Consider the following 26,500-nt stretch of genomic DNA (forward strand, 5'->3'; position numbering starts at 1 on the left):
TCATTAAGATTCATTGCCTCTCCCACCAAACTCCTTGGGTTCGTTGCGAGACTCAATAAATTATGGTCACGGAAGCTCGTGTGGCACCAGCATCCGGCATTCAGTGGTGGTCATATATCAGGGCACTGATCTGGGTCGTAAATATTTATGACTGATGATCTATCTTGCCATATTTTTGGTATGCTTTCTTGGCCTGTATATCTTTTCTGTGGACGGTTCATTATTATTATTATTATTATTATTATTATTACTATTACTATTATTATTATTATTATAAAACACCATAGTAGCATGAGTTCTGAATGGAGTAGAAACAATCCATATAAAGTTATGTATGGTACATATATTTAAATATATAAAAATTCATACATAACTGGGGATTTGTTTCTCCCTTATTATTATTATTATTATTATTATTATTATTATTATTATTATTATTAATATTATTATTATTATATTTCTTGTTTTGTAAGGTTGGTTATTCAATGATAAGGTCATATTATACATCATAAGACTGATTTGTTGAACAAAAATTACTTTTCCAACTATCGTTAGTTGAATTATTTTTTTTCAAGTGCTTTTTAACCCATTTTGATTTATGTGTATGAATTTGAATTTACATATTCATAATCACCCATTATCACATGCAATATGGAAATTAGATGTTTATAAGTGTGCACCATAAAGTGTTTCCTTTTAGAACGTCTCAGAATTTGTGGCTTCTTTCTTTTCATTGTTTCCGCAAGTGCTTTTGTTTTCATTTTCTTTTTTTCATTGTTCCTTTGGCTCTTTCTTGAATCGCAAATAACGGCAGTAATAATAATCATAACAGTTTGACGCCCACGAAGACTTTTTTATTACCAGAGGGCCCACTGGGAAAGATCCAATATAGCTACAATATGTCGATATTAATGCTCTCATTTAATGTAACAACCTTCCTTGTTTATCATGATCGGTGCGATCTTGCAATTATTGCGCGCTTGCGTACACGCGCACACGTACAAACTCACACACACATATTTATAAACTATGTTTATATATATATACATATATATATATATATATATATATATATATATATATAGATATATATATATATATATATATATATATATATATATATATATATATATATATATATAGCGAGAGAAAAGAGAACGTAGTATTCACATAAGTATGTAGTCTTTAATTCTACTTTTACTAAATGCATACTTTTGCTTTATATACTCTTAATAGGTACGTTTTAACATTCTATTCTATCTATAGTCGCAGCTCAAGCTGCCACGTTGATATAACTTTATTAAGTACAAGTTTATGTTATCCCCATACGTTTTTTTTTTTCTTTACAAGATCAAATACCTTTTATGATGTGAGTTTGTTTAGCCATCATTCTTTGAGAGAGAGAGAGAGAGAGAGAGAGAGAGAGAGAGAGAGAGAGAGAGAGAGAGAGGGGTTTCTTCTAAATTTGCCGTTTTTTGTGAAAGAGTAAGAGGAAACTTGAGAAAATATTCCATATCCTGTCTTTGTGAGAATTCAAAACCAGTGATTTCCTTGAGTGTGTGAAAATGTGTGTGTATGTTTGTGTGTGTGAAGAGAGAGAGAGAGAGAGAGAGAGAGAGAGAGAGAGAGAGAGAGAGAGAGAGATTTCTTCTGAATCTGCGATTTCTTTGTGAAAAGGTGAGTTTGAAATCAGTGATTTCCTAGAGTACGTGAATGCGTGTTTGTGTGTATTTGAGAGAGAGAGAGAGAGAGAGAGAGAGAGAGAGAGAGAGATTTCTTCTGGATCTGCGATTTCTTTGTGAAGGAGTGAATTTCAAATCAGTGATTTCCTAGAGTATGTGAATGTGTGTGTGTGTGTGTGTTTGTGAGAGAGAGAGAGATTTTCTGAATCTGCAATTTCTTTGTGAAAGAGTGAATTTCATATCAGTGATTTCCTAGAGTATGTGAGAGAGAGAGAGAGAGAGAGAGAGAGAGAGAGACCGTCCAGACACTTATGCCAGAGACAGAGAAAAAAATTTAATCCTGCAAATCACTACTCTGAAAGAAACACACAAACAAAAGAGAATATTCCCTTTCAGAGAGGAACGTATTTTCTCCAAAGCACACGTCTTTGCGTTTCATAACGACGCTTGTGAGGAGTTGAATGCTCTCTGTATCATCATCTCTTTGCACTGTTCTCTCTCTCCTCGACGTGATACTAAGCGGCTTTGGGGGATTGCGATGAAGGAAAGTGAGAAAAGGGTGATATCGTCTCATGTCGATTGAAGCAAGTGAAAACAACACCAGTAAGGAAGATAAGATACGGGATTATTTTGACAGGGTTTTCATTTTTGCAGTTTTGCTCTGTTGCAGTTTTGTTCTTTAGATTTTTTCTACAGGATTTAGTCTTTTCTTACTTTAATATTTCTGGGTGTTGTTGGTTTCCCCGCCCCCCTCTCGCTTTTCTTTTGGTCAAGCTTTTTTTTTTTATTACACCTTTATTTTGTTTGCTTGCGTTGCTCTTTCTTTCTATCCTTCTGTATCTTTTCTCCGTATTTCTCAGGCTTTATTCTTGTCTTTTCAGTTAATATGTCTTTATTCCTTTTCATTTTTATTGTTTGCATTGCTTTCTGTGTCTTTCCATTCTTTTAGTTGAATTTTATTTTCAATCCTTTTGAAATATATATTTTGAAAAAATCAGTAAGTCTTTTGGTTTGTACTTTTGAGTTCATATTTTCCGGAAAAATACCCTCACTATCCCTTTTTTAAGCCTTTTTTATATTTAGAAAAAAAGAAGATAATTTCAGAATGGTAAGACTTTTTATTGTAATAGTTTCCTTCTAATGAGGAAACTTGTTACGGCAGTACTTCCGTACTGACCTTTAGACCTGTCCTTTAAAACTCTACTTCGGAAAAAGTTTTGTGACGTGTAATGTGTGTGTGTGTGTGTGTGTGTTTTTTTTTTTTTAGTCTGTAATTATTCATAACCTCGTCTTTCTCTTCTTCCCTGACTCTCCTCTTTGAACATTTTAGCATACTATTTATCAGTTCATATCTTTCTACCCGTCCGCGTTTCAAGCGTCATTGGAATCCTGTCATCTAATTGATTGTAGGAACCTTCACGTTGTAGTTATCATTTTCTTGTTATTTAACTCTTTCGAGATTTCTTTTTTATTTTTTTTATGTATCTTTCTATTGATGTACATTACAGTAATTACTTCACAGTTCTATACAGTAATTTTCAGTTCTTCTTAACCCTTACTCTGCTGGTTTTACGACTTAATTATAACCCATTGCTACCTGCACCATACCGCTGTTGCTTCCTGCATGTTTCAGCAACGCTTTTTATATTTTATTTTATTCAAGAAATGTGTGGTAACCCGACACTCAACCCTACTCTTTTATCCGGATTTGGAATCGCCATATGTATACAAAGCCTCGGAGAAATGTTAGCATTTTATTTACCCCATACTCCAGCATCATTTTTTTCCCCCCGTCCTCCCCTGACCGCCTAAACTTATGCTTATTTGTTCCGCCCTTTCCCTAACTTCCAGGGCGACCTCATCCATAAACATGCGGCGCTAATAACGAAACACGCCGCGACCTTGTCTCCGATATACATTTTATACATCGACCGTTAACAGACGTCAGTCCGTTTTCTTATTGTAACATCCAGATTGCTTTTCCAAATATACCATCTTCGTCTTGCGTATATGAGTCTGTTTTCTTATTATAAAAATCAAACTGCTTTTCAAACTGCACCGTCTTCGTTATACGTAAATTAATCAGTTTTCTCACTACAAAAACCAAACTGCTTTTCAAAAGACACCATCTGCGTTGTACCTACCTCAGTTTTTTTCAGTGAAGAGGCCATTGGGATGGGCAGCTCAGTACCCTTGTCTGGACCAGGCCCCAGATAAAAAAAATACGGAAATAAAAAAAAAAAAATAATAAGAATAAAGTGGTGCTTAACCCCTGAAGGCACTGATAGATTAGTCTCTTGAAAAATGGGAAGTGGGAAGGGTCACGAAAAACAGAGTCAAAAAGAGAATTCCTGAGCTTGAAAGTAGAGAAAATATTACTATTATTATTATTATTATTATTATTATTATTATTATTATTATTATTATTATTATTATTATTACATTGAGGAGTATAGGAGAAAGAGAAGCATATCTCCGTGGAAATGCACTGAAGTACTGAGAATTTACTAACTGCCAACATATAAATACGAATCCTTTCAATAATGAGAACCATAAATGAGAAAACCAATGTTAAGAATATTGGGGAAATATAATCCTTAAAAAAAAATACATAACAAAAGGAATGGTAATGGCCGCTAAATATCCAGGTAGGCAACCCTTAACCTTTTATCGCTCCGACCTCATATGCCGCTGTCCCGAGGGAAATACATTTCGGCTGATAATAAAAATCCTTATAGGATATTTCTTATTCAAGTAGTCGACGGTGTTGTGAGATTTTACAATCACGCCGGTCTCATCCTCGGATATAAAATAGGATGGCTGAGGGAAGGATAAAGATCCGTGTTCTTTTATCATATAATTAATCGTGTCTCAGACATCCTGCAAACATTAGTAGTCTGGTGCAAGCGGCAGTGATACTCACTGATGCCATAAAGCATGAATAAGGAAGAAATGTAGACTTAACAGAGTTTAATAGTCTAGGATACCATAAGGAGTGAAAATATATTTTGGGGTTCCTTGTAGGATGCGTAGGATGTTGGAATTGGGCAGAGACCCCCCAGGGTGAGCGAACGCCTTAAGAAAACGACTCGGAGATTAAATCCATTTTGGCCCTGCGGATATCATTCAGATGTCGCCTGTGTAATGTAAAGCTTATAAGATGAAGTTGAAACCACCGCTGAAGTTACCATCTTCTAATAATAGTTGATTATCAGTTCTATATTTCTCTTGGCTTTATATTCTGAGGAGTTGATCGATCTTAAAAGCTCTCTCTCTCTCTCTCTCGTCGGCATCTTCAGAATTTGTTGAATGCAATCTAGGTGTAGCAAGTACTTCAGTTATATAACTGAAATTCTTAGTAAATGTTGCAACAAATACATGCATACATACATACATACATACATACATACATACATACATACATACATACATACATACATACATACGTTGTTGTTACTATCGAGATAACATATGTTAGTGTTGGGATGATACGTGTTATATGAAAAATAATTTGCATTTTCATGGTATGATAATACACTTTGCTACTAAAAAGTACCTGTTGACGTTAAGATAATAATGTTAATGTTACTACTACTTTTTTATGTAAGTTTAACCAGAAATGCAAGTTAACACCTGCAGAAGCCAGCTGGGGAAACCTCTGTATAGGTAGGTGTCCTGACGGTGGTGTTGCTGCAGCATTTTAGTTTTGCTGGGGTCCTGCCGAGGCAATCAAGACTTGGGATTTGTTCTGATTCCGTAAATGGTTTACACAGATTACTTTTTCACGCGTCAGTAAAGAACGAAGGAAATTGTTAGGTAGGCATGTCTTTTTTTTTTTTATCAGGTGGTGCTTTGTGTTTCTCTTTCTTCTCTTCTTCTTCTCTCTCTCTCTTCTATATATATATATATATATATATATGTGTGTGTGTGTGTGTGTGTGTGTGTGTGTGTGTGTGTGTGTGTTTATGTGAGAGAGAGAGAGAGAGAGAGAGAGAGAGAGAGAGAGAGAGAGAGAGGGGGGGTCCAAAAAGTAGATAGTAGTTATCATAAATGCACTTGGACTTCAGAACGTGTGTTTGTTTACATGCAAAATTTATCCATAAGACCTACATGTTCGTTGTAATCTGATCTTCCGATCAGCTGAGTCAGTTCATGGCTAGGTGACCGACAAGGAAAACCAGACTAACGGTGCATAATCCCCAAGTTTATCGTTCCACATTTAGCTGGCCTTATGCCAGCACAGGGTCTTGCTCTTTGGCAGCCCTTAACCCCAAGATTACCTCTTGTTGAAACCTTAGCACCAAGAAGAGAGCATAGCTCAACCAAGATAGGTTATGATACAATAATGGACAATATGGTTTCGATGGTGTCTGATTATCGATATGCCCCGAATATTAATCATCTAGAGGGGGGTCACCCAGTGCTTGTGCTTGTTGGATTTGTCGAAATCCGTTCACCCGTTCTCAGGTGTTTTGTTAATGCTCACAGATACGTGCAGGAATGTTACCGGGATATTTAAATGCATTTTACGTTATTCAGAATTCATTAAGAACCCTTAAGGTTTTTAATATTGTAATTGTATGACTAACTAATGACACCACCGTCAATGACCGCGGAACTTATAATGCCAGAGATCCTTAAATATATCGAAAGTACTTCCAACTTAGTCGGTAGCAGTAATGCAGATATATATGCGTGTGTGTGTGTATGTATGTATGTGTATGTATGTATATGTGTGTGTGTGTAAGAGAGAGAGAGAGAGAGAGAGACTGACAAATAGGAAAAGAGAGGGAGAAAGCACTTTTTGCTCGAGAGGCTATCTATCGTTTTTCAATCCAGTTTTTCAGCGAACGAAAGTTGTCTTGACGCAATCAGCCTTTCTCTGTAGTGCGATGCCCTTGTACTTCCGATTGCCTCTTATTTTTATTTTTTTATTTTTCACTCGGACTTTGAACTTTAACTCAGGATGGAAAAGGTCCTCTGTCGTCGAACTGTTTCGGCAAGTTTTAAAATTTATTGCTTTGAGGTCAATCGGAAAGTTTGACCTCCTGAAATGTTATGCCCTTTATGAAAGTTATGGAAGCTGTGCTGTTAGTCGCGCCAGTTGCTGTTCTTGTTGCTGCAGTGTTTGCTGTGGCTGTTGTTGTTGTTGTTGCCCATATTTTTGCTGGAGTGAAAATCAAATTCTGGATTGATAATTGAAAATGTAACCTCAGTAATGAAGGTTAAGTTCGTTATCTTTTTTTTGTGCAATCTTATTCGCTTCCGAATTTTGAATAAACTATTATTAGCTGGGAAAAGAATTTAAATTGAAATTTTAAGCTTTCGAGGGGAAATTTAACAACTTCGTATGTACTATATCTAATTATCTTTACATATAATTCAACATTGCAGTTTTTTTCTCAATGAGAGGTCATGCTCCATACCTTCCACCTCAGAATGACACCTTGATCGTTGTCATTCCATACAGCTTAAGATATTTTGAGGAGAGACGTACTGACTCTAAAACGAAAAAGGATTCCCCTTGCTAGTAGAACTAGCCAGTCGAGTCCTGAGAGATCAACGTTATTTAGTGTGAGCGTTCTTTCTGATAAATCAGGGTCCACAGTACAGATGACTTATAAACTGCCGTGCGCAAGAGCTATAAATTGTGTTGGAAGAGAGACTATACCTAGACTCAGAAGGGATCCCTGTCATTTCAGTTCCAAACCATAGCGACCCCTTGTGTTTCCTGCTCCCAAATAACAGTCATTCCGTCCATAACTTTGAGTTTCATCTAACCTAACTAACTTTATATCGTATCCTGCATAGTGAGCAGAATAATTTGGGGCTTAAGAGACTACAGGAGCCGTAGAACTTGAGAGAATTAGTCTCCTTCGAATCCAAGATACCATCGAGATTGTTTTACTGTTTATATACTTCCTTTGGCTCTTTTCACCCAGCTGTCAAATTTCTTGAACTCCGTCTACTTCTAATTTCCACCCCTCATTGTACAACAAATTCTTTAGCATAGTTCTATGAGAATCAAGTAGTGACCTCTTACTCTTCCTAAAATACTTTGGAATAAATATAATAATAAAAAAAGACTTTTTTTATTTCTCGATGTTCGTGCACATTTTTGCACACAGCTTACTTATGTCAGCATGAAATTCGAACGGAAAACAAGTGAAGAAACTTGTTCCTTTCCAATTGGGCTTCAAATCCGCACATGTTAGGTTAGAGTGAGGTTGCCATAACCCACTATGCCGTGAAGAACGAATCCGAAGAGGTATAGTTGGGGGTTAAGTTGCCTTAACCCATAATATAGCTGGTCCGCTGGTATAGTGATTAGTGTCGTGGAATGCCACCAGATGTCGTGTTCTGCGTCTCCCCAGGGCGATGAAAATCCTGGCCTGCATCATGATCAGTTACTGTTGCAGAGGGTTCAGGGGGAGCTCGCAGAAAACCAACATTCTCTAGGAAGCTTGAATTTCAAGTCAATGGCCCCTGTGTGCTTGTTCCATGTGAATAGGTTTCATCTACTGAAATAATAATAATAATATTATTAATAATAATAATGATAATGCCTCTATATTTCCTGATCTGGTTCATTGCTTATAGAAACTTGTGTATCCAAAAAAGTATGAGGAAATTGAGAAGTTGAGAGATCTTTGTGCTAAGGCAATACCTATATCGTGTAATGTTATCAGTGGATTGTATGTTATCTATATGTATAATAGTATATGTGTATATATATATATATATATATATATATATATATATATATATATATATATATTTATATATATATATAACATCGTTCAGTCATACCAGTGGTCAACATATGAAGTGAGTGAGCCTGTGAAACTTGTGAATATGTTAGTTGGGGATTTATCCCTCTTCTTCCCCCCGGGTTACAGTATATTGATTTTATGAGTATTGTTGCTGCTGCCAGATTAGAATACTCCCACTTCCATCCACTGTGAGAACTTGGAGTTAAAGTGCCAACGGCCATCAAACCCTTTAAAACTTCCCACCCAAGGCCCAAATTGGGCTTGGTTGTTTGCACACGCGTGCAGTCTAACACTGCAGCGCTAAGTAAAGATGTTAATTTGCTTCTAAATAAAACATTCATCGTTAAATAGTTGTCAAGGTAAGGTAAAATCTGCTGAAACTTTTACTTGACTGAAGAAATCGATTTTAGTCTCATGAAACCGGTGCTTTGTATTTGATGTTTCTGAAATATTTTTCTGTTATTTTCTGCTAGTATTGTAATTAAAATTCTTGGTATAGTGGTTTTCATGACATGCTATGTCCCATTTATATCTTTTTCAAAGGACTCATGTTTACTTTTCCCTACATATGGAAGATCGATGGCAGCCTATCGTCGTATCGCCATTCATCGTAGATACTCACGGCTTCGTATGCGCGGAAACCTTTCTGCGTTCAGTAAAAAGTTAGCTAACACTGATTGAAAAATTTTGTTTTTAAGTATCATATTAACACTGACTTTTACTTTTACGATGATTTATTATTTTGAATAAGAACTTAATTCTTTAAAACCTTTTATTCTTTAAAATCAAAGACAAAGTCCGTGCCGCATGGGAAATTCGAACTGTGCGTGACTCATTGCCATGTGTTTACTTGTGACGTCATCAAATCCACATCTTCGATCTAAACCTCGTGAAGGTTTCCTGCTTTCAAGTTTGTGTGTGTGTGTGTGTGTGTATAATCACGGGGTCATCTTTTTGGTGTTGTTGTTATCGCTAGGATTGTTTTGTCTCAGCTTTGTTTCTCTGCAGCTGCTGCTGGCGCTGTTCTGTCTGAATCAACCCTTTGAACTCGCGAAATCGTTTGCACTTACTTTTTCGATTAGATTTGCCAGTGTCCTTTTACTTTTCTCGTGTCCCTCGATGCATGTAGGGTGTCGTGGTGATTGCAGGTAGTTAAAGGGGATGTTGGTCATATGAATAGAGCAGAGGGTGCCAGTGTAATTATTAGTGATCGATATTTGACCTATAAATAGATCCTGCCAGCACACCCACTGCTGTTTGCTCACCTTTCAAAGAAAGAGAGAGAGAGAGAGGAAAAAACTGTCTTTATGTTGCAAACACCGTCTCTATTTAATGCTCGGGTCACTCAAGAAAAGAAACAGCAAAGCACAGGTGATATTATCAGTTGATTATTATCAGTTGATTATTGATTCTGCGCTTGCTTCACATTTTTGTCAGTTTTTACCTGAAAGCTTCTTCGTTTTGTAAGATAGTTAATCCCTTAAGAATGGAAATTTTGCGCTGTTAAAAAACAGTATATTGAAAATATAAGATCGTCACGTTTTTTGTGAATTTGGTGAAATGGCAAGAGGCATCGTTGACGATAATTACGAACCGGCAACTGGAGCTCCCCCAGTCTGAGAGACCGCTGTGTAGGTCTCTCGCTTCCATCATAATATTACAACACCATTTGGACTCGGCACATGGATCATACCTTTCTCACTCGACATAATTAACGTGGGTGGCTATACTCCTGCATATTGAATGCATAGGCCATCAGCGTTTATTGCATTTGGTGTGAGCAGATTTTCACACGCGAGTGCTTTTGTATTTACTAAGTGTGTGCAGTGGAACCCCAACTCAATCCGTGAATTTTTTTCTATCTTTTTTTTCAAATACGATCACTAACTAATGGGTTATTTGAAAAATAGTGTTAATTCTCCATTCGTATAGTCTGCTTTATAGCTGTTTTGTCATAGTTTCGGCGACAGCTTGGCAACAGAAAGTTGCAGTGAAAGTAAACAGTAAATATTTGTGTGGTCAATTCCCCGTCCACTTACGCTATACTACCGGTGCTTTGGAGTTCAGTGTTTGATGTCAGCCGAGAAATCTGTGATATATAACTGTAAAGTCAAGTGCTCGCAAACGTGGCCAAATCTCGTAGACAGATTGAGTAGTGAACGTTGAAAGGTGTCTTATTCAGTAAGTGGATATGCATCTAATAAATTGTGTTTTGGTTGAAGATACAATAAATATTGTTGCTGAGATGCGAAAATACAGTGAATAGCCTTGGAAAATTACTTTGCAAAACGATTTTTATTTAGAAAATAAGAAAAAATATCAACTTGAACCAAAAAGTTTCGTTCATACCAGAAAACGATAACCCCAAAATTTCATATACGTTCAAGTGTGCAAAGGAAATGGACCACCTGTGTGGAGAAGCCTAAGGTGCCCGTTTTAGCATGAAGGCTATGACACAAGTTAGCCCAAGCCTAAAGTTATGTCCTATTAGGTTAGCTGCCCACAATTTCCCTTATAACGTCGTGATGAAAGTTGTGTTGTTTATTATTATTGCTGTAATTGTGTTATGAGAAGTACTGTTGTCTTAATGAAGTTCGTAACGGAATGAAACCTTTGCCGAAGATTAAGTTACTGTAGATTATTTTGACTTATAAAGCTGGGTAGCTTTGTTTCCTTCCTGATTCTTCCATTGTTTCAGTATGAGAGTGACTGCAGTGATAATCAGTTGTTTGAACTTGAGTGCTCCTAAGGGGGGGGAGGTAATCAACTGTTGTTGTCAAACCCCCGCCCCCCAAGCCTCCACCCTAGTCTAGTTAGAGGTCTTTATAAAATGGAGTTGTCTCTACCTTCCCCCAACCTGGTGTAGGTGCTTGTGTTAGATCTTGTCAGGAAAGTCCCTGAAAGCAGCCGCTCCAAAATTTGCAACAAACCAAAGGAGTCTTGTGTAAACGGCAATGGGTTACAGTGAGGGTTGAGAAACCAACAGGGTTCGCAGTATTAGATGCCAAATGAACTCTGACTACAGGGAGCATGCTCAGCCGAAAAGAAGGAACTTACAAAAGTGTCAAGACATGATCATAACGATGTAGGCACGTCTTGTTTTCCAGCGTCCGATATTTATATTTGTACTATTTTGTAGCGTTTTCATAAGAAGCTCACATCGAAAGCTGATGGCCGTTTTGGCTTGCTTTATACGTAGGGTTGCTCATATTCACTGATAATAATATGAATGCATTTCTTTTTTCGACTCCTTAACCTTGCGAACTGCAGCAGAATCGTAAAGGTATGAAGCCTTGCGGTGTCCTAGATAGCTCTTAAAATGAAGCTTGTTTGAAACCCGATGGAATGTTAATAGCTTTCCTTGAACACTTATAGGAAGCGTGTGTGTGTGTGTGTGTGTGTGTGTGTGTGTACGTACAAACGTTCGTTCACGTGGTACCGTAAACTCTCAACAGCCTTGTTTTCTCATTTTTGGCGTTTTATAATATTGAGGAAGTGTCACGAGCAGTCTATAACTTTAGCTTTCAAAACCCTGTTTGCTGCTTCACAATCATTTGTACGTGGGAAAATGACTCGTATAATAATTCTTCAACAGCATTTTGTCTCATTATAATATTAAGGAAGTGTATTACGGACAGTCTATAACTTGAACTTTCAAAAAGCCAGTTTGCTGCATCACAATAATTCGTAAACGGGGAGATGCTATGTACAATACTCTCTCTCTCTCTCTCTCTCTCTCTCTCTCTCTCTCTCTCTCTCTCTCTCTCTCTCTCGTAAAATAACAAAATAATTTCCACTTAAGGCGAATAACTGGAAGAGAACGGAACCAAAATATTTCCGTCATCTCCAGGTGACTGCTCTGTTACCGCAACCTTACTTTCCCTTAGTTAGGGAGACTATTTTCTTTATTATTTATATTTATATATATACCACTCGCTCATTCTGTGGGCTCTTCGTATCTCATTGTGACTCACTGTTATTCACACCAAACCCCTAAACTCTCCTGCAAGCGATTGTGTTGTTTTCTTTGGGACACAATATGATCTTTCGTATTTCACGCCAGACTCTTATAAGGCTATTGCAAGTTTTTCGGATGAAGTGGCCCTTGGTCGTTGTATTTACTAGAAATTAGGACGAACGTGGGATTCATCTAAGGCGTAATTCGGGTAGATGTAATTCTGTAATTCACCGGATGTTTAGATATAGCTTTATCTCTCCAGGAAACCGGATATCATGGTGCTGTCGCTGCGTTGTACATGAGCGCCTCATTTGTACATTTTACTTGTTTAGTTATATGCTCTTTATTTCACCACTTAACTGAGAGAGAGAGAGAGAGAGAGAGAGAGAGAGTCATGAGAGAGGAGGTGTTAGGTTATTATCGAAGCTGAGAATCCAAAGAACATGAGAATAATTACCTCTCTCCCGTGTAAGCTTTGTGTCATTGCCAGTGATGTCAGTTACAGTAAGCTTAACAGAAAACTCGGGGAATTGTCATTTGCACCTTTTCTTTTGTTTTTTGGTTATTTGTTTGTTTATTTATTTATTTATTATTTATATATTTATTTATTACTCTCAATACTTTGGATATCTCAAGGGACATGACGTTTCTGTGTTTGTAAGTCTGCAGTTTGGCTGTGAAAGTGCTTTCGTCAGCCTTTCCCTAAGCATGTCATGTGGTTGTGCGCGTGCGCATTTGTTTGTGTTCGAGTGTACCCGTCTTAAGTGGTTGTGTTTATGTGTAAATGTGTTTCGCCTGTGGCTTGACTGAGTTGTGTCATGGCAGCCTGGATATGCGGCTGTGTATATGTGTGTGTGTGTGTGTCTGTGGGGGATAGTCGCAGGTAAATTGACCAATTTGCGTGCTGTAAGTGCAGCAGTGGCCCTCTTAGTTAGGCCCAAGTTTGTAATTAGCTGCACGGGGCAACATCTCTCCGCGAATTTAGTAATCGCGATCAGTTTCCTTTGGGAGAGACTCGATTTCCGCTGGAATTACACAATTTGGCATTGATTCCCGCGAGTTTATGTTGGAGATGTTATGATAATAATGCCAGGTGCACACGCGCGCGCACACATACACACACACACACACACACACATATATATATATATATATATATATATATATATATATATATATATATATATATATATGTGTATGTATATATATGTGTGTGTGTGTGTGTGTGTGTGTGTACATATATGTATATATACATTATATTTTATAATGTATGAAAGAAATACTAATAATAAACGTAGTTTTTCTACACATCTACAGCTACTTCAGTACATTAAGTACACGTACTGCCTTCCTTTGGCACATTGACCATCATGTATTTTTTCCGTAGAATAATTTTTTTTTTTTTTGAGGAGGGGAGGAGTTGTTTTTTGTATTGACATGTATGCGCTGACACGAGTAATATTCGCGTCCCATACAGATTAGTGCAATAGACTACTTCACTAATAACAAAAAAAAAACAAAAAAAACTGCAGTAACAATAGTTCTCGGAAACCACAAACCTCCACCAAGGCTGAGCAAACCACCCTCTTCGCCCCAAAACTTACATTCCAGTGGGTAAAATTTTCTTAGAAATCAACATGTAACTTTTTGAACACAGCAATGCTGCTAACAAACAGTCAAAGAAACAAACTAAATCAGTTCCATAATCCACTTCTTTTACTTCTTCCTAATGTACACCATATTCTTTGGAAGCTTGAATTTCAAGTCAAGGGTCCCTGTGGGCTTGTTCCATATGAATAGGGTTCGTCTTCTGAATAATAATAATAATAATAAAAATTAATAATAATAATAATAATAATAATAATATTATTATTATTATTATTATTATTATTATTATTATTATTATTATCTCATAATAGCATGAGTCACTAAAATGGTGAAGAAATCCATAGTGGTGTAAGTGTAAATATATACAAAAATATATACAGTATACAAACGAGAGCTTTCGAGAACCCGCTAGGTTCTCCTCGATTGAGAAGGAGAATCGAGCAGGTTCTGGAAATCTCTCGTTTGTTTATATATTTACACTACTGTGGATGTCTTCACCAATAATAATAATAATAATCATGACAGGAAGAAAGGACTCCGAGAGGCACAAACTTCCGTCAACGCCCTCCCAAAAAATGTCTGGGTCCGCATCCAAATCTGGGGTCTCGTTTCCATATCTCATTCACATTTCCTTGGCTCATATTGCAGAGAAATTAACTAGCATACAGAAACCCTTGATTACAAAATCTCCCGTTGCCTCCTTTGGCTGGGTACCAATAATTAAAATCGTTCCCCCGCCCGTAGGGGGAGGGGTTAGTGCCGTCAGTGTACCCCACGCAGTTCTTTGTAGGCATTACTCAAGGTTCTTTGCGGCGTCCCCTCTGCCCCTAGCTGCAACCCGTTTCATTCCTTTTACTGTGCCTCCGTTCGCATTCTCTTTCTTCCATCTTGCTATCCACCCTCTCGTATAGCAGTTGATTCATAGTGCAACTGCGAGGCCTTCCTCCTGTTACTCCTTCAAAACCGTTCTACTCTCAATGTCCCTTTCAGTGGTGAATGACCTCATAGGTCCCGGCGCTTGGCCTTTGGCCTAATGTCTACATTCCTATTCCGGTAATTAAAATGGAGGCTGGTTATTGCGTGTGTCTTACCCTGTTCAACTAACCTTAACTTTTGATCAAAAGTGTTCGAAAAATACTTCGCAAATGCAAGTCCTCCTCTACAGTATACCAGTAGATTCTACATATATATTTTAGCCTAAAAAGCAATAAAAACGATTGCTCACTTGGCTACGATGGTGAGGATGGGTCTATTCCAGCGCTAATAAATATATCTGAAAACGACATATACGTTCATGTGTTCAAGCGTGTGTGTGTTTGTGTGTGTGTGTGTGTGTTCGCGCGTGCGCGTGCGTGTTGTGATTCAATAGCTTACGAAAGTATGTCAGTTTTTACTTCCTCTTCCTGTCCGTTAAGTTTGATGGGTGTTTTGAGATGCTCAGAAAAATGTTCTTTCCTTTTCAAGGGATCATTGTGATTATGGATATTTTTTTTTTACATTAAGAGGGAATTTTCGCGTATGAGAGAGAGAGAGAGAGAGAGAGAGAGAGAGAGAGTTAGAGAGTAGTGTGTTTGAAATATAAACATAAATTTATGTTATTCCAAGAGTAGTGTGTTTTGCAGAATTTACAAGGGTATGCTGTATGTATGTGAGTCTATGTTGTTTGCAGGTCGAATTTTTTAATCTCTCTACAATATGTTCTCTCTCTTGCTGATAGATATTTGGCTCTGGCGTATTGAGTTTTATTATATTTATCATTACCAAGATGTTTTAGCAAGAAGTCACATGCATACACAAGGGCATATATGTATATATATAATATATACATAGACATACATACATACATACATAAACATACACAAATGCTATATGTACATAAATATATATACATACATATACTGTATATACATCCATACATACATACATAAGCATTTGTTTATCCAACCTAGATTCTATCGGGATTGTTTACCATTAGGCCACCAGGGGCGTTGACACCAGTCCAATTGTAATGACACGTAGACTACACTAATGCTATATATGCTAAACACTGTATAGCATCTTATCCGGCATATTTAAATGAAAATGATATGGTAAAAAGCTTTTTTGGCGTATTATAGAAAAAATAATAGACTATTAAACTTTTGCATGAATAACTACCAAGTCTTAAACGGCCTTATTTCATTCCGGGCCTCATCTCGTCGGGTTAAAAGTCGGCAGCAAACATCCGGGAACCCAGTCGAGAACTGTTCGAGTGAGTGAGTCATTTTGTCAGGTGTTTTTTTCAGCTCACTGTTCCCCGCAGGTGTTTGGCCGGAGGTCGTGTGATTGCCCGTGTTAAAGGCTGATGTGTTGATGATTCGTGTTTCAGTCTCTCTTCCTTGCACATTTTTATTTTCCGGAAGCCCCAATGCAACGCATTTGCAGTGTAGACACGGCAGTGTGGTTAAGTTAAAAACGAATACGCACAGTGGGACTATTAAAAGTTAAGAAGGAAAACCATTATCCTTAGTGAATAGTGAGAGAAAAAAATTGGTGTAGTGTTTACTGAACGGAGAATTGGGTTCACCTGGAGCAAATAAAAGTGCATTGTTAAGAATGGTGGCCGCGGAGAGCAGCGACGATAAAGTAAGTAAAGATTTGGTTAAGTTCAAACGTTTACCTCCTCAAATCTGACGTTGAATAGGGCTAATGGATAGAACAGTGAATAGCCCTTATAGGCCTGTAGGCTCTTATACCCGTATGAAATGCTGTATTCATTCCGCTGTATGGTATGTATTTTATATTTTTAAGTGTGTATATATCTGTCTTAAAACTGTAACGGTGTTTTTCAGATGTTGTGATAATATCCCAACTTCAAAATAAATTACCCATGTTAGGTGGTACGACCGTATTCATGAATAATAGATTAGTTGTTTATGACCCTTTGCACAAGTGTAAGTTACCCATTTAAATTATTAGGCTAGTTTAATGTTGAATTTGTGTTTTTATTTCGTGTTTTTTTTTTCAGGTTGGAGATTCATATGCTTTATAAATAAACTCGTAGTGATTAAGTTTAGAATTAGACTCTTTAAGATTATTGTGGTTGGCAGGGATTGATTTTATTTTATATTTATTTATTTATTTACTTGTGACTTGTAGCTGTACCCCCCCACCTCTCGCCAAACGAGACTCCTTCTTTTAAATGTGTATGACTTGATAAAGCAGTGATACAGGCATGTACACTGACGGTGTGCCTTATCAACTGTGTATCTGACCCACTGCACAGTCTAAATCCCTGTCCCGTCTCCTTTCTTGGCCCGGTTACTCTTTCCTGTTCTGGTATGTCCCGTCAGCACAAAACACAAGTGTGATCCCTTGAGACCCCACCCTCTTTTGCCAATAGCATGTTGTTCCATGTGCCTCATGGGTAGCATGAGGTGTTTATTATTTAATACCCGCCCTTTTTCCACTATTCACAAACACATTCGTATTTCCCAGAAACGCTTTTCGTGGACCTGAGGTTCCATTTGGTGTATCTGTCCATGTATAGCCTACGTTTTTTAATGCAATATTTTGTAAGTGTTGTAGTTTTTGGTACTGTGGTCAGGTCACGAAAAGCGTTACACCAAATGATTGTTATATGTTTGGTTAATTTTGAATTCTGTTTTTCTTTTTTTTTTATGGTGAGCACTTTCCGACCTCCTTTCGAGAGGCTGCACTTTTTTTCTCGTCCTATGTTGGCAATCCTTGTCACATTGCAGGGTTGGCGGCGACCGAAAACCCGAACTGTCTTGCCCAGGGCAGCCAACCACAAGGCGAATGGGGGCGGGGCCACAAGCAACGGCTCCACCCCCTCCACGCCCAGTGGTCAGAGTCACCAAGTTTCAGCCAATCAGACGCCTTCATCGCCCCCGGACATGGCGACTACCAATAAGAATAAGAATAAAAAGGTGATGGGAGGTTGCTTACTATCCCACTTAAAAAAAAGTTGCACGACTAAAAGATGCCCTAATTAGATGTTGCTGTTCAATGCCCTGTTCTAATTAGCTTGTACCGTAAGCTCTCCGTTGATTAACTGTAGGCCTACCAGTCTGTAATCTTTTGCTTGCAATTGCATGGCTTTTTGCTGAAGCATGTAGACTTATTTTATAAGTTGTTAGGGTTCTTGAGGTGCAGATCCGGTAATGAGTTGTTTGAGAACTAACTGAGAAAACGAAGTGGTCAGTTGTTAACTTTTATCCATATCTCAAGTATTTTTTGTATATGAATAGTGTGTAATACTGTCCAGGTATTTGAATATCTATCTGTGTAACACTTCTGTCATTCATTATTGTACTTGATAATTTGTACGTAACATTACATCTGAAAATACCTCTAGTTTAGATTTGTAGTGTAGAAATAATTAAAGTAAACATTTTTGAAACGAGTAGCAAATAAGTCTCCATAAAAAATAGGAGTTATTTTAGGTAAAATTTTAAAAGTACATTTTCAGTAGGCATGAATAGTCCTATGGAAGTTCAGTCTCTCTCTCTCTCTCTCTCGTTAGTCATGGACGGTGTGATATGGATAGTGTAGTTTTTTTATATGAATTTGGGTTTAAAACTATGAAGGTGTCATTATGGTTTTGTTAGAATATGGTGCTCAAATGAACACCATATTCTTTGGAAGTTTAAACTTCAAGTCGGTGGCCCCTGTGGGCTTGTTCCATATGAATGAGGTTCATCTTTTGAATAATAATAATAATAATAATAATAATAATAATAATAATAATAATAATAATGGTATAGAAGGTAAGGTGTGTTATTAATAATATAGTATTATATTTAAAAAAAAATGGGTAGTTGTATTTGTTCATAGGGAGAATTTATGATTTGTGAAAAATGAAGAGTGAAGCTACTTTATTATATATTATAGATATATATATAGCCTATATATGTGTATATATATATATGTATGTATGTATGTATGTATGTATGTATGTATGTATGCGGTTTCTCTCGAACATAGCATGCGTCCAAAATATGCTCTGTGGCCGCTGTTCACATTCTTGAGGTCGAAATTGGTTCTCGTGATAGAAAACGAGACAATTTCGCAACGCCGAGTGGGGCGTTTGTCCTCCTCACGTTTAGACAGGTCTTATACGTGACCAGCCGCCACACTTGCAATTCCTTTGAAAGGCATTCGTCAGTCTATTAGTCATTTTCGCACGAGGTGATCTTTATTAAACGCAAAATTTCTTTTTAAAGGCATTTGTCTGTCTGTTAGTCATTTTCGTACGAGGTGATCTTTCTCAAACTGAGAGGGTATAATTTTAGGTTTTGTAAATGGAAAGGCTTCAGGGGAGTGGGTCTTGTCTCCACCTCTCCCCACCCCCCTGGCCCATTTTTGTAGCCACTCAGTTTGTAACAGGTGTTTTCTTTGGCACTATTGCAGATTCATGAAGCCCGTTAACGTACAGTGACAGTATACGACAGTAATGCCTTTCTTTGAAATGTCGCTCCTATGTGGAATAAAAAGGATATGAAATAATCTTCTAATACTAAAAGTGTTTTGTGCCTTGGCTTTCAGAGAATCCGTAGAGGGGGGGGGCTGGGGTAGTTCAGTCACTGCACCTCACACGGTGCACTGTAGGCATTAGCCTACTTAAGGCTCTTTGCAGCTCCCCTTCGACCCCTAGCTGCAACCCCTTTCACTTCTTTTACTGTAACTCCGTTCGTATTCTCTTTCTAACGTTTTAATTTCCACACCTCTCCTAACTGTTGTTTTAACGTTACTTCCAGCGCCGAACAGCCTCATAATAGGTCACAATCGCTTGGCCTCTGGCCCAAGTTTTTAGTTTTCTGTAAAAGAAAACTATTGAGATGGCTTTGTCAGTCCAACCTCAGATCTTAAAAACTACTGAGGCCAGAGGCTGCAAATTGTTACGTTGGTCATCCACCCTCCAATCATCAAACATACTAAATTGCAGCCCTCTAGCCTCAGTAGTTTTTATTTTATTTAAGGTTAACTTTAGCCATAATCGTGCGTCTGGCAACGATATAGGACAGGCCACCATCGGGCCGTGGTCAAAGTTTCATGGGCCGCTGCTCGTACAGTATTATGCAGAGATCACCGAAAGATAGATCTATTTTCGGTGGCCTTGATTATGCGCTGTACAGAAAACTCGATTGCGCCGGAGAAACTGGAGCTCAAGTTTTACTTATTCCTGTTCATTCCAATTGGCTTCAAGAATTTCTCTGAAGTTTTCACTCTCAGGGATGGGCAAAGGCCTTTCAAACAGGCACATACATATATTTTTTTTTATCCAAAACAAGTATTTCTCATGCCATCGTCAGTGACTTCATTATTGGTATCTGCGATTCGTTAAACAGCCCACACAGTCATGCCCCTATTCCCCGTTGCTGCCCAGGCCCGAAAACGAGAGGGTTTAAGGGAAAAAACGGGCCGTAAACCCGAAAGAAAGCTTTTAGATTCCCCTCCCCATGGAGGAAAACAGAACCAGGGAGTGGGTTTCTTATTTCTTAACGATAGGTTGCCAGGGAGCGACAACAAACCCTTCAGATTCGTTGGCTGCAGGTTTATTAGGTAGAGAGAATTACCGAAAGAAGCAATCCTGACGATTGTTAATTTTCACGGCAAATTTTTCCACATAAAACATGACTTGTCCAGGTTTCTTAACCATTTTCGCCAAGTTTGCCTGTTTCCCATTTTCAGTCACATCATCGTTATATAATATTTAATGATTTATTTAGATTGTTCCATTTCCACCCTAGGCCCACATTCCCAGTTGTACTATAGCCTCTCATCGACAGTTTGTCTATATCGCCAATTAACAGAACCATCACTTCAAACCTGAATATTAACTTCAATTTTTTCGAGAGCTCTTAATGAACAATCCTTTCTGTATGCGAGAGATTCTTTTCCTGTGGCTGTTCTTGATTCTGTTTAATCAGCTTCATATTTTCATTTTTCATAGACACCTGAACGTTCCCACCAGGTCCAGACTACATTGTGTGCAAGGAGATCAATTAGTCGTCGTCTTTACAATGAGCTTTTTGATAGTTTCCGCCTCATTCAGTTTCCTTTCTCGAATACTGCAGTCATTAATCTCTGTTACCTGCAGTACATAGGCGTATCTTGCTATCATAAATTAACCATCCCCTAGTGTTAACACCTTGGCACTTTTGTTCCAGCATTTTCCAGAGCCCTCCTGATCATTTCAGAATCCTTGAAAAGACTGCAGATGCAATATTGATCTATTCATCATCCTTTGCCTCATTATTCCCTATTGTTTTTTCTTTGAAAATTATTAACTATTATTATTTTATCTTTGAAATATTCAGTCTCGAAGCAGTCCTTTCTTCACAGTTCAGGTTTTGTCAGACGCTCGTCACTCTACACAGAATTTACGAAGGGATCCTGTATGATATAGGCCTACTTTTATCGTCTTCTGTACGTAAATGCATATTTATGGACCCATACTAAGTAGACTAGATACAGCCTTCCTTAAATACAACAATATGTACGTGAACTGCTTTTATGAAATGGCATTTGTGTACGTCAACCAGATCGGTCAAAGGGGACTGGCCTTAGAGAAATATATCATATAGTAAAAACAGGCCAAAATGGATTTAGCTTCAAAATTGAAACTGAATTCACCCTAAATTGGGTGCGAATCCCAGCGAGCGTGCACGCAAGCTTTGGCGCATTCATGGAAAGTGATATAAGTAAATATGTTGTTTAGTTTTTCGATGTTGCCGACGCTGTGTCAGTGTTTTTCACAGCCGCAAAGTAAACACGGGCGCTTGTTTGTTTCGCCAAATACACAAATATTTTCTTTAGTGTAAACTTACGCATTTGAATAGTAGAAAAAGCTTATAGATAGAATTGCTCTTTCAGGAAGGTATTCAGGGGAAAGGATATTTCTGCTACTTTATAATACCTTAAAATTCTTAGAACTCCTTAGCACAACTAATATCGTAAGAATTTACAGTTGTATTGGAGAATGAGAAACTTAATATTCCTTGTGCATATTAATTGTTTAGTCAGTATAAACAAAAATTCAATAAGGTTAATATAGTCAAATTTTTTTTTATTATCAAAGGGCTTCTGTAGCTTCGTATGTGGTGGTAACCAGTCTTTTTCTAGAGCCTCTTTATTACGTAAAATTATATATCTATAGTTTTATATATATATATAATATATATATATATATATATATATGTGTGTGTGTGTATATGTATGTGTATATACATATATATATGTATAATATCTCACGTTACAAAGAGGCTCTATAGATAGATAGATAAACAAATAGATAGACAGATGTATGTATGGGAGAGGCAGAGTTGATTTCTCGCGGAAGGAAAGAATTTGAGATGAAAAATGTTCCAGCTTTTGTTGTGAAGCGGCAGAGCAATGGTTTTAAATTAATCTGTTGTCAGTTACTGTCGGATGCAGTAATTAGGTACCAAACCAAAAACTAAAACAGATTAGGTTTTCAAAAACGTATTCTGTTTTGCTAGGTTGATAGGTCAAGGTGAGCAACAAGGTGCCGGTAGAGAGAGAGAGAGAGAGAGAGAGAGAGAGAGAGAGAGAGAGAGAGAGAGAGAGAGAGAGAGAGAGAGAGAGAGAGCAAGGGTAGTGTGTGGAATATATATAATATATATATATATATATATATATATATATATATATATATATATATATATATATAGATAGATAGATAGATAGATAGATAGATAGATATATATATATATATATATATATATATATATATATATATATATATATATATATAGTTATATATATATATATATATATATATATATATATATATATATATATATATATATATATGTATATACATTATACATTTAGAATATATACATATACATATACACGAACAGCACTTCCTGCAGTCGACTGTGTCAACCTTTGATTTCCTTCATGCGAACGTTGGAATTCTATGGTATCCCGGGAGTGATTGGCTTTGAAATTATTCCAGGTAATGCTGGCCCAGTCGTCGCTGGCACTGAATCTCTACTGCAAGCACACAACACTATAATTACAGTGAACGCTTTTGATTACAGAGCTCTGCACAGTTGGCTTCAGCTGCTGATACACAGGAAATGTGTGTGGATGCTTAGCTGGAATTAATAGGGAGTTGCGTTTGCAATGGAGAGACTGTTTCAAATGGTTGTTGCTGCTCTCTCATATTTTTTAAGTGGCAAGGCATTTAGTGAGTCGGGCGCTTAACAAACAGAAGCAGAATTACTGGATAAGGCGCTCATACAGTCCCAGGCATTGTAATTCAAGATCAGTTGTTACATCCAAATTTTGATAAGTTCCTGGCGAAGTGATCCTGAAAGTTTCAGTATTTCGGATTGGTTGTTAATAGTTTGATGGCCTTTGGGAGGTCTTTAATTCAGCTAAAGTCATTCTGTTGTAACTAACAGTTAGTATGAGATTGTAAAGAATAGAAAAAAACAAATTAAGTAATGGTGAAAATTCGGGTTAAAATTGTAAGGATTGATAGCATTCGTGCAGTACTTTAAATGTAAGAGATGACAGGATCGAGAGTAGTGTGCAAAGTTCTCACGCTACATAGGAACCTGGCTACACCTGATAAATGGATATTACTTAGTGAAAGAAATAGTTCTTCCCGCTGGGACATAAACCCTCGTGTTGATATGGATACTCTCCTGGCGTAGCTGGGTTCAGTGGTAGTTGGAAACAAGGATTTAAATATAGCTACAGTCCTAAGTGTCCGTGTGGCATCTTCCTGCACACACAGTTCTTCTTCCACCAGAGGCTACGGTAGACAATTACTAGTGATGGCTGTTGTGTTGAAATGGTGTTTGGGTGGGAGTTCTCTTGCCCTTCGTGTTTTTATAGTCTAGTATTATGCTTGATGATGCCGGAGTATTATGTATCTTCGTATGACCAACATAAGTGCCTTGGTCGGGATATACCGTGTGCTCGCATTGAGCATTGATCCTCACTCACTGTGATTAGCATGTAGATGCAAAGAGTATTTAGCATCTGACTTGTCAGAGCGTGCTTCTTGGTCTCCATCCCAGTGGGGAGGATACAGTTGCTCCTGGCGTATATAGGTGTACTAAACGAAGTAGACAAATTTTTTGTTTCTGGAAATATTTTGGTGTCCAGCAAGTTCGCCAAATTACTGCAACCCCATTTAACTAAATAGAGGAAAAAGTACTTCTCAAAGGTCGAATCTTTCTCCATACATATAAAACCATCAGTTTGTGGTCTGACAAGCATTGTGGTAGAAGAACAGATACAGCCGTAAGGAGCTGAATTGTCCCATTAGGAAATGGTCGCGACAGAGTCGTGCCCCTGGCGTCTGTCCATGCCATGTCGTGGCTGGATCTATGGCCAAAATCTTCATGGCGATCTTCGTCGTGATGGGATTGTCGTCGTCGGATGAGAAACTACTTTCAAGATATTGAGAGTTTCAGGAGGGAGGACCCTGCCTTTCCTCACCAGGCCACTCATGGCCCATCCTTGCCTTGAAAAGGAGGGAAACACTAAGGGGACTCTTTGCTAAACATTAGAACACCAGGCAATTTTTATTTTCTGGTATTTGAACAATATCCGTTGATGCACCTTTCAAAGGAAAGCAATGTTAAATTTGAGGTAAAGGGGTTATTTTCAACTTGGCGCAAAATAGAATACATTGTTATTAAGATGAATTGATTTTTTGCACGAGTTTTTCAGGGCAATACATAATTGGCCGATTAGAAATACAGAATCTTTTTTGTCAACGATTGTTCAGTAAGCAAGTTATTGTATGTCTTTATTTTATTTCTAGAGAGATTCTTTGACATTTCGACTTAACTGTTCTGTAAGCTTTGAGGTTTAAAGAACCAGGAAAAAAGAAGTTTTTGAATGGGGCTCACGAGTTTGCCTTAGTTTATTTACAATGAAAAGACAATCATAGTCAGTCCAAAGTTAGGATTTAAAGATGAGTCTCATGAAACAATCACCCTGTTGTTTGCCGTAATTAAATTTTGGTTCTTGTATATAAAAGCAATATAGCCTAATCTTGCTAAGAACAGCCCCGAATAATATTCAAGTCATACGCAGACTTCAGTTAAAGTGCCCCGGATGACCGGTTCCGGAGAGAGTTGTTAAAGTGGAAGTACTGTGATAGCAACAGGATAGCAAGAGGATTTTCTGACAGTAGAGAAGAATCTTTACACTGTACCAGTGGTTTTTGGAGTAGTCGTAAAGGCAGTCGGATCCATTTGCTGTCGTCGGACACGACAGTCAAGAACTTGTTTAAAATGGTGTGATGTGTTTCGCAGATATGAGATTCCAAAAGTCAAAAGCTTCATTTACGTTCTGGATACAGATCTGGCAGAGTGCAACAGCCCTTTTAGTGTGATTGAATCGGTTACATACGCGTTTCAGTTGGTGGTGTTAGGTATTCAGATTGCTGACGTGTATTTTTGACCAGCAACTGCAGCACAAAAAAGTATCAACGGTAGGCTGACCGAGTGATGTAAATTACTTTTTTTTTTTAGCTCGGTGTATTTTGCAACAGGTGTGTAAAGTGTTGATGTGCTAAAGCCAGAAACGCTTTAGCTGGAGTTACAGAAAGAAAGGTCTGTACAAATCACGTTCTAGAAAGTGGTGCAAATATGCACGTAGATTAATTAAATACAACGCAAAAGAAATCTTTTTAATGTACCGTTCTTATTCGACAATAAAAACGTCGGCTTAACATCAGAATTGCTTGGGTTGGCATAGTGATGTATTTTGGTGTGGGCCATAAATCGACATGTGGCTGCATATTTTTATCTTTATAGTCACGGAAATCAGGTACTTGTTTACATCCACATTTGCATCCACATTCACTAAACGTGAAGTGTTGGTAAAATTTTATTTCAATATTCATGAAGGTGGGAAATATTTTTTCCATCAACCGTAAAAGATATTCCAGTATACTGCCATTTTGGAAGTATTATATACGTGTCTGCAATATAATATGAACGCAACATGGTAGTGTGCGCAAATCTTGAACACACGTACACTGAGAGAGAGAGAGAGAGAGAGAGAGATGCGCCAGGTTGTTAGGCAGCTAGAATATTCATAAACTTTAAAGGTAGGCATGGTTGCCTGAATAAATAGAAAAGGCTCTCGGAAAACACAGCGCAAAAAAGGAACGAATAGAATATCTCTCGTGCAATTCAATTTAGATGTAGATTGGAATTGGACTTCGATATCAAAGAAAATATAGGCTTATAAGTTCATCGGGTCGAGGAACTCCGGGAATTTCATCACTCACGTGATGTGTGTGCATTCACGCGTAAATACACACACACACGCGCACACACGGTGCACTGTCGGCATTACTTCAGGTTCTTCGCAGCGTCATCTCGGCCCCTAGCTGCAACCACTTACATTCCTTTTACGGCACTTCCATTCATATTCTTTTCTTCCTTCTTACTGTCCACCCTCTCCTATCAGCTGTT

General features: G+C 37.7%; 2 protein-coding genes and 1 long non-coding RNA gene across 23 annotated transcripts in view; 2 read left to right on the top strand and 1 right to left on the bottom strand.

The window, feature by feature from the left end:
* Positions 1 to 26,500, top strand: part of LOC136845769 (mucin-2-like) — a 1,649,806-nt gene that overhangs the window by 1,565,001 nt on the left and 58,305 nt on the right. For 16 of the 20 annotated variants that reach the window (XM_067116026.1, XM_067116065.1, XM_067116170.1 and 13 more), the window contains one exon: positions 17,762 to 17,950. The exons of the other annotated variants lie outside the window; for them this stretch is intronic. In XM_067116026.1, the coding sequence (XP_066972127.1) occupies positions 17,762 to 17,950 (189 nt within the window). The remainder of the gene's footprint in view (positions 1 to 17,761; positions 17,951 to 26,500) is intronic. 20 annotated transcript variants of the gene reach the window in all.
* Positions 1 to 26,500, bottom strand: part of LOC136845827 (gem-associated protein 6-like) — a 142,269-nt gene that overhangs the window by 8,926 nt on the left and 106,843 nt on the right. The window lies entirely within an intron of this gene.
* LOC136845852 (uncharacterized) lies at positions 10,510 to 16,458 on the top strand. Its single transcript, XR_010855277.1, has 2 exons — positions 10,510 to 10,636; positions 16,324 to 16,458. It is a non-coding gene; the product is annotated as an uncharacterized lncRNA (long non-coding RNA).

The sequence above is a fragment of the Macrobrachium rosenbergii genome, chromosome 2, assembly GCF_040412425.1.
Source record: "Macrobrachium rosenbergii isolate ZJJX-2024 chromosome 2, ASM4041242v1, whole genome shotgun sequence".
Classification (NCBI taxonomy): Eukaryota; Metazoa; Arthropoda; class Malacostraca; order Decapoda; family Palaemonidae; genus Macrobrachium; species Macrobrachium rosenbergii.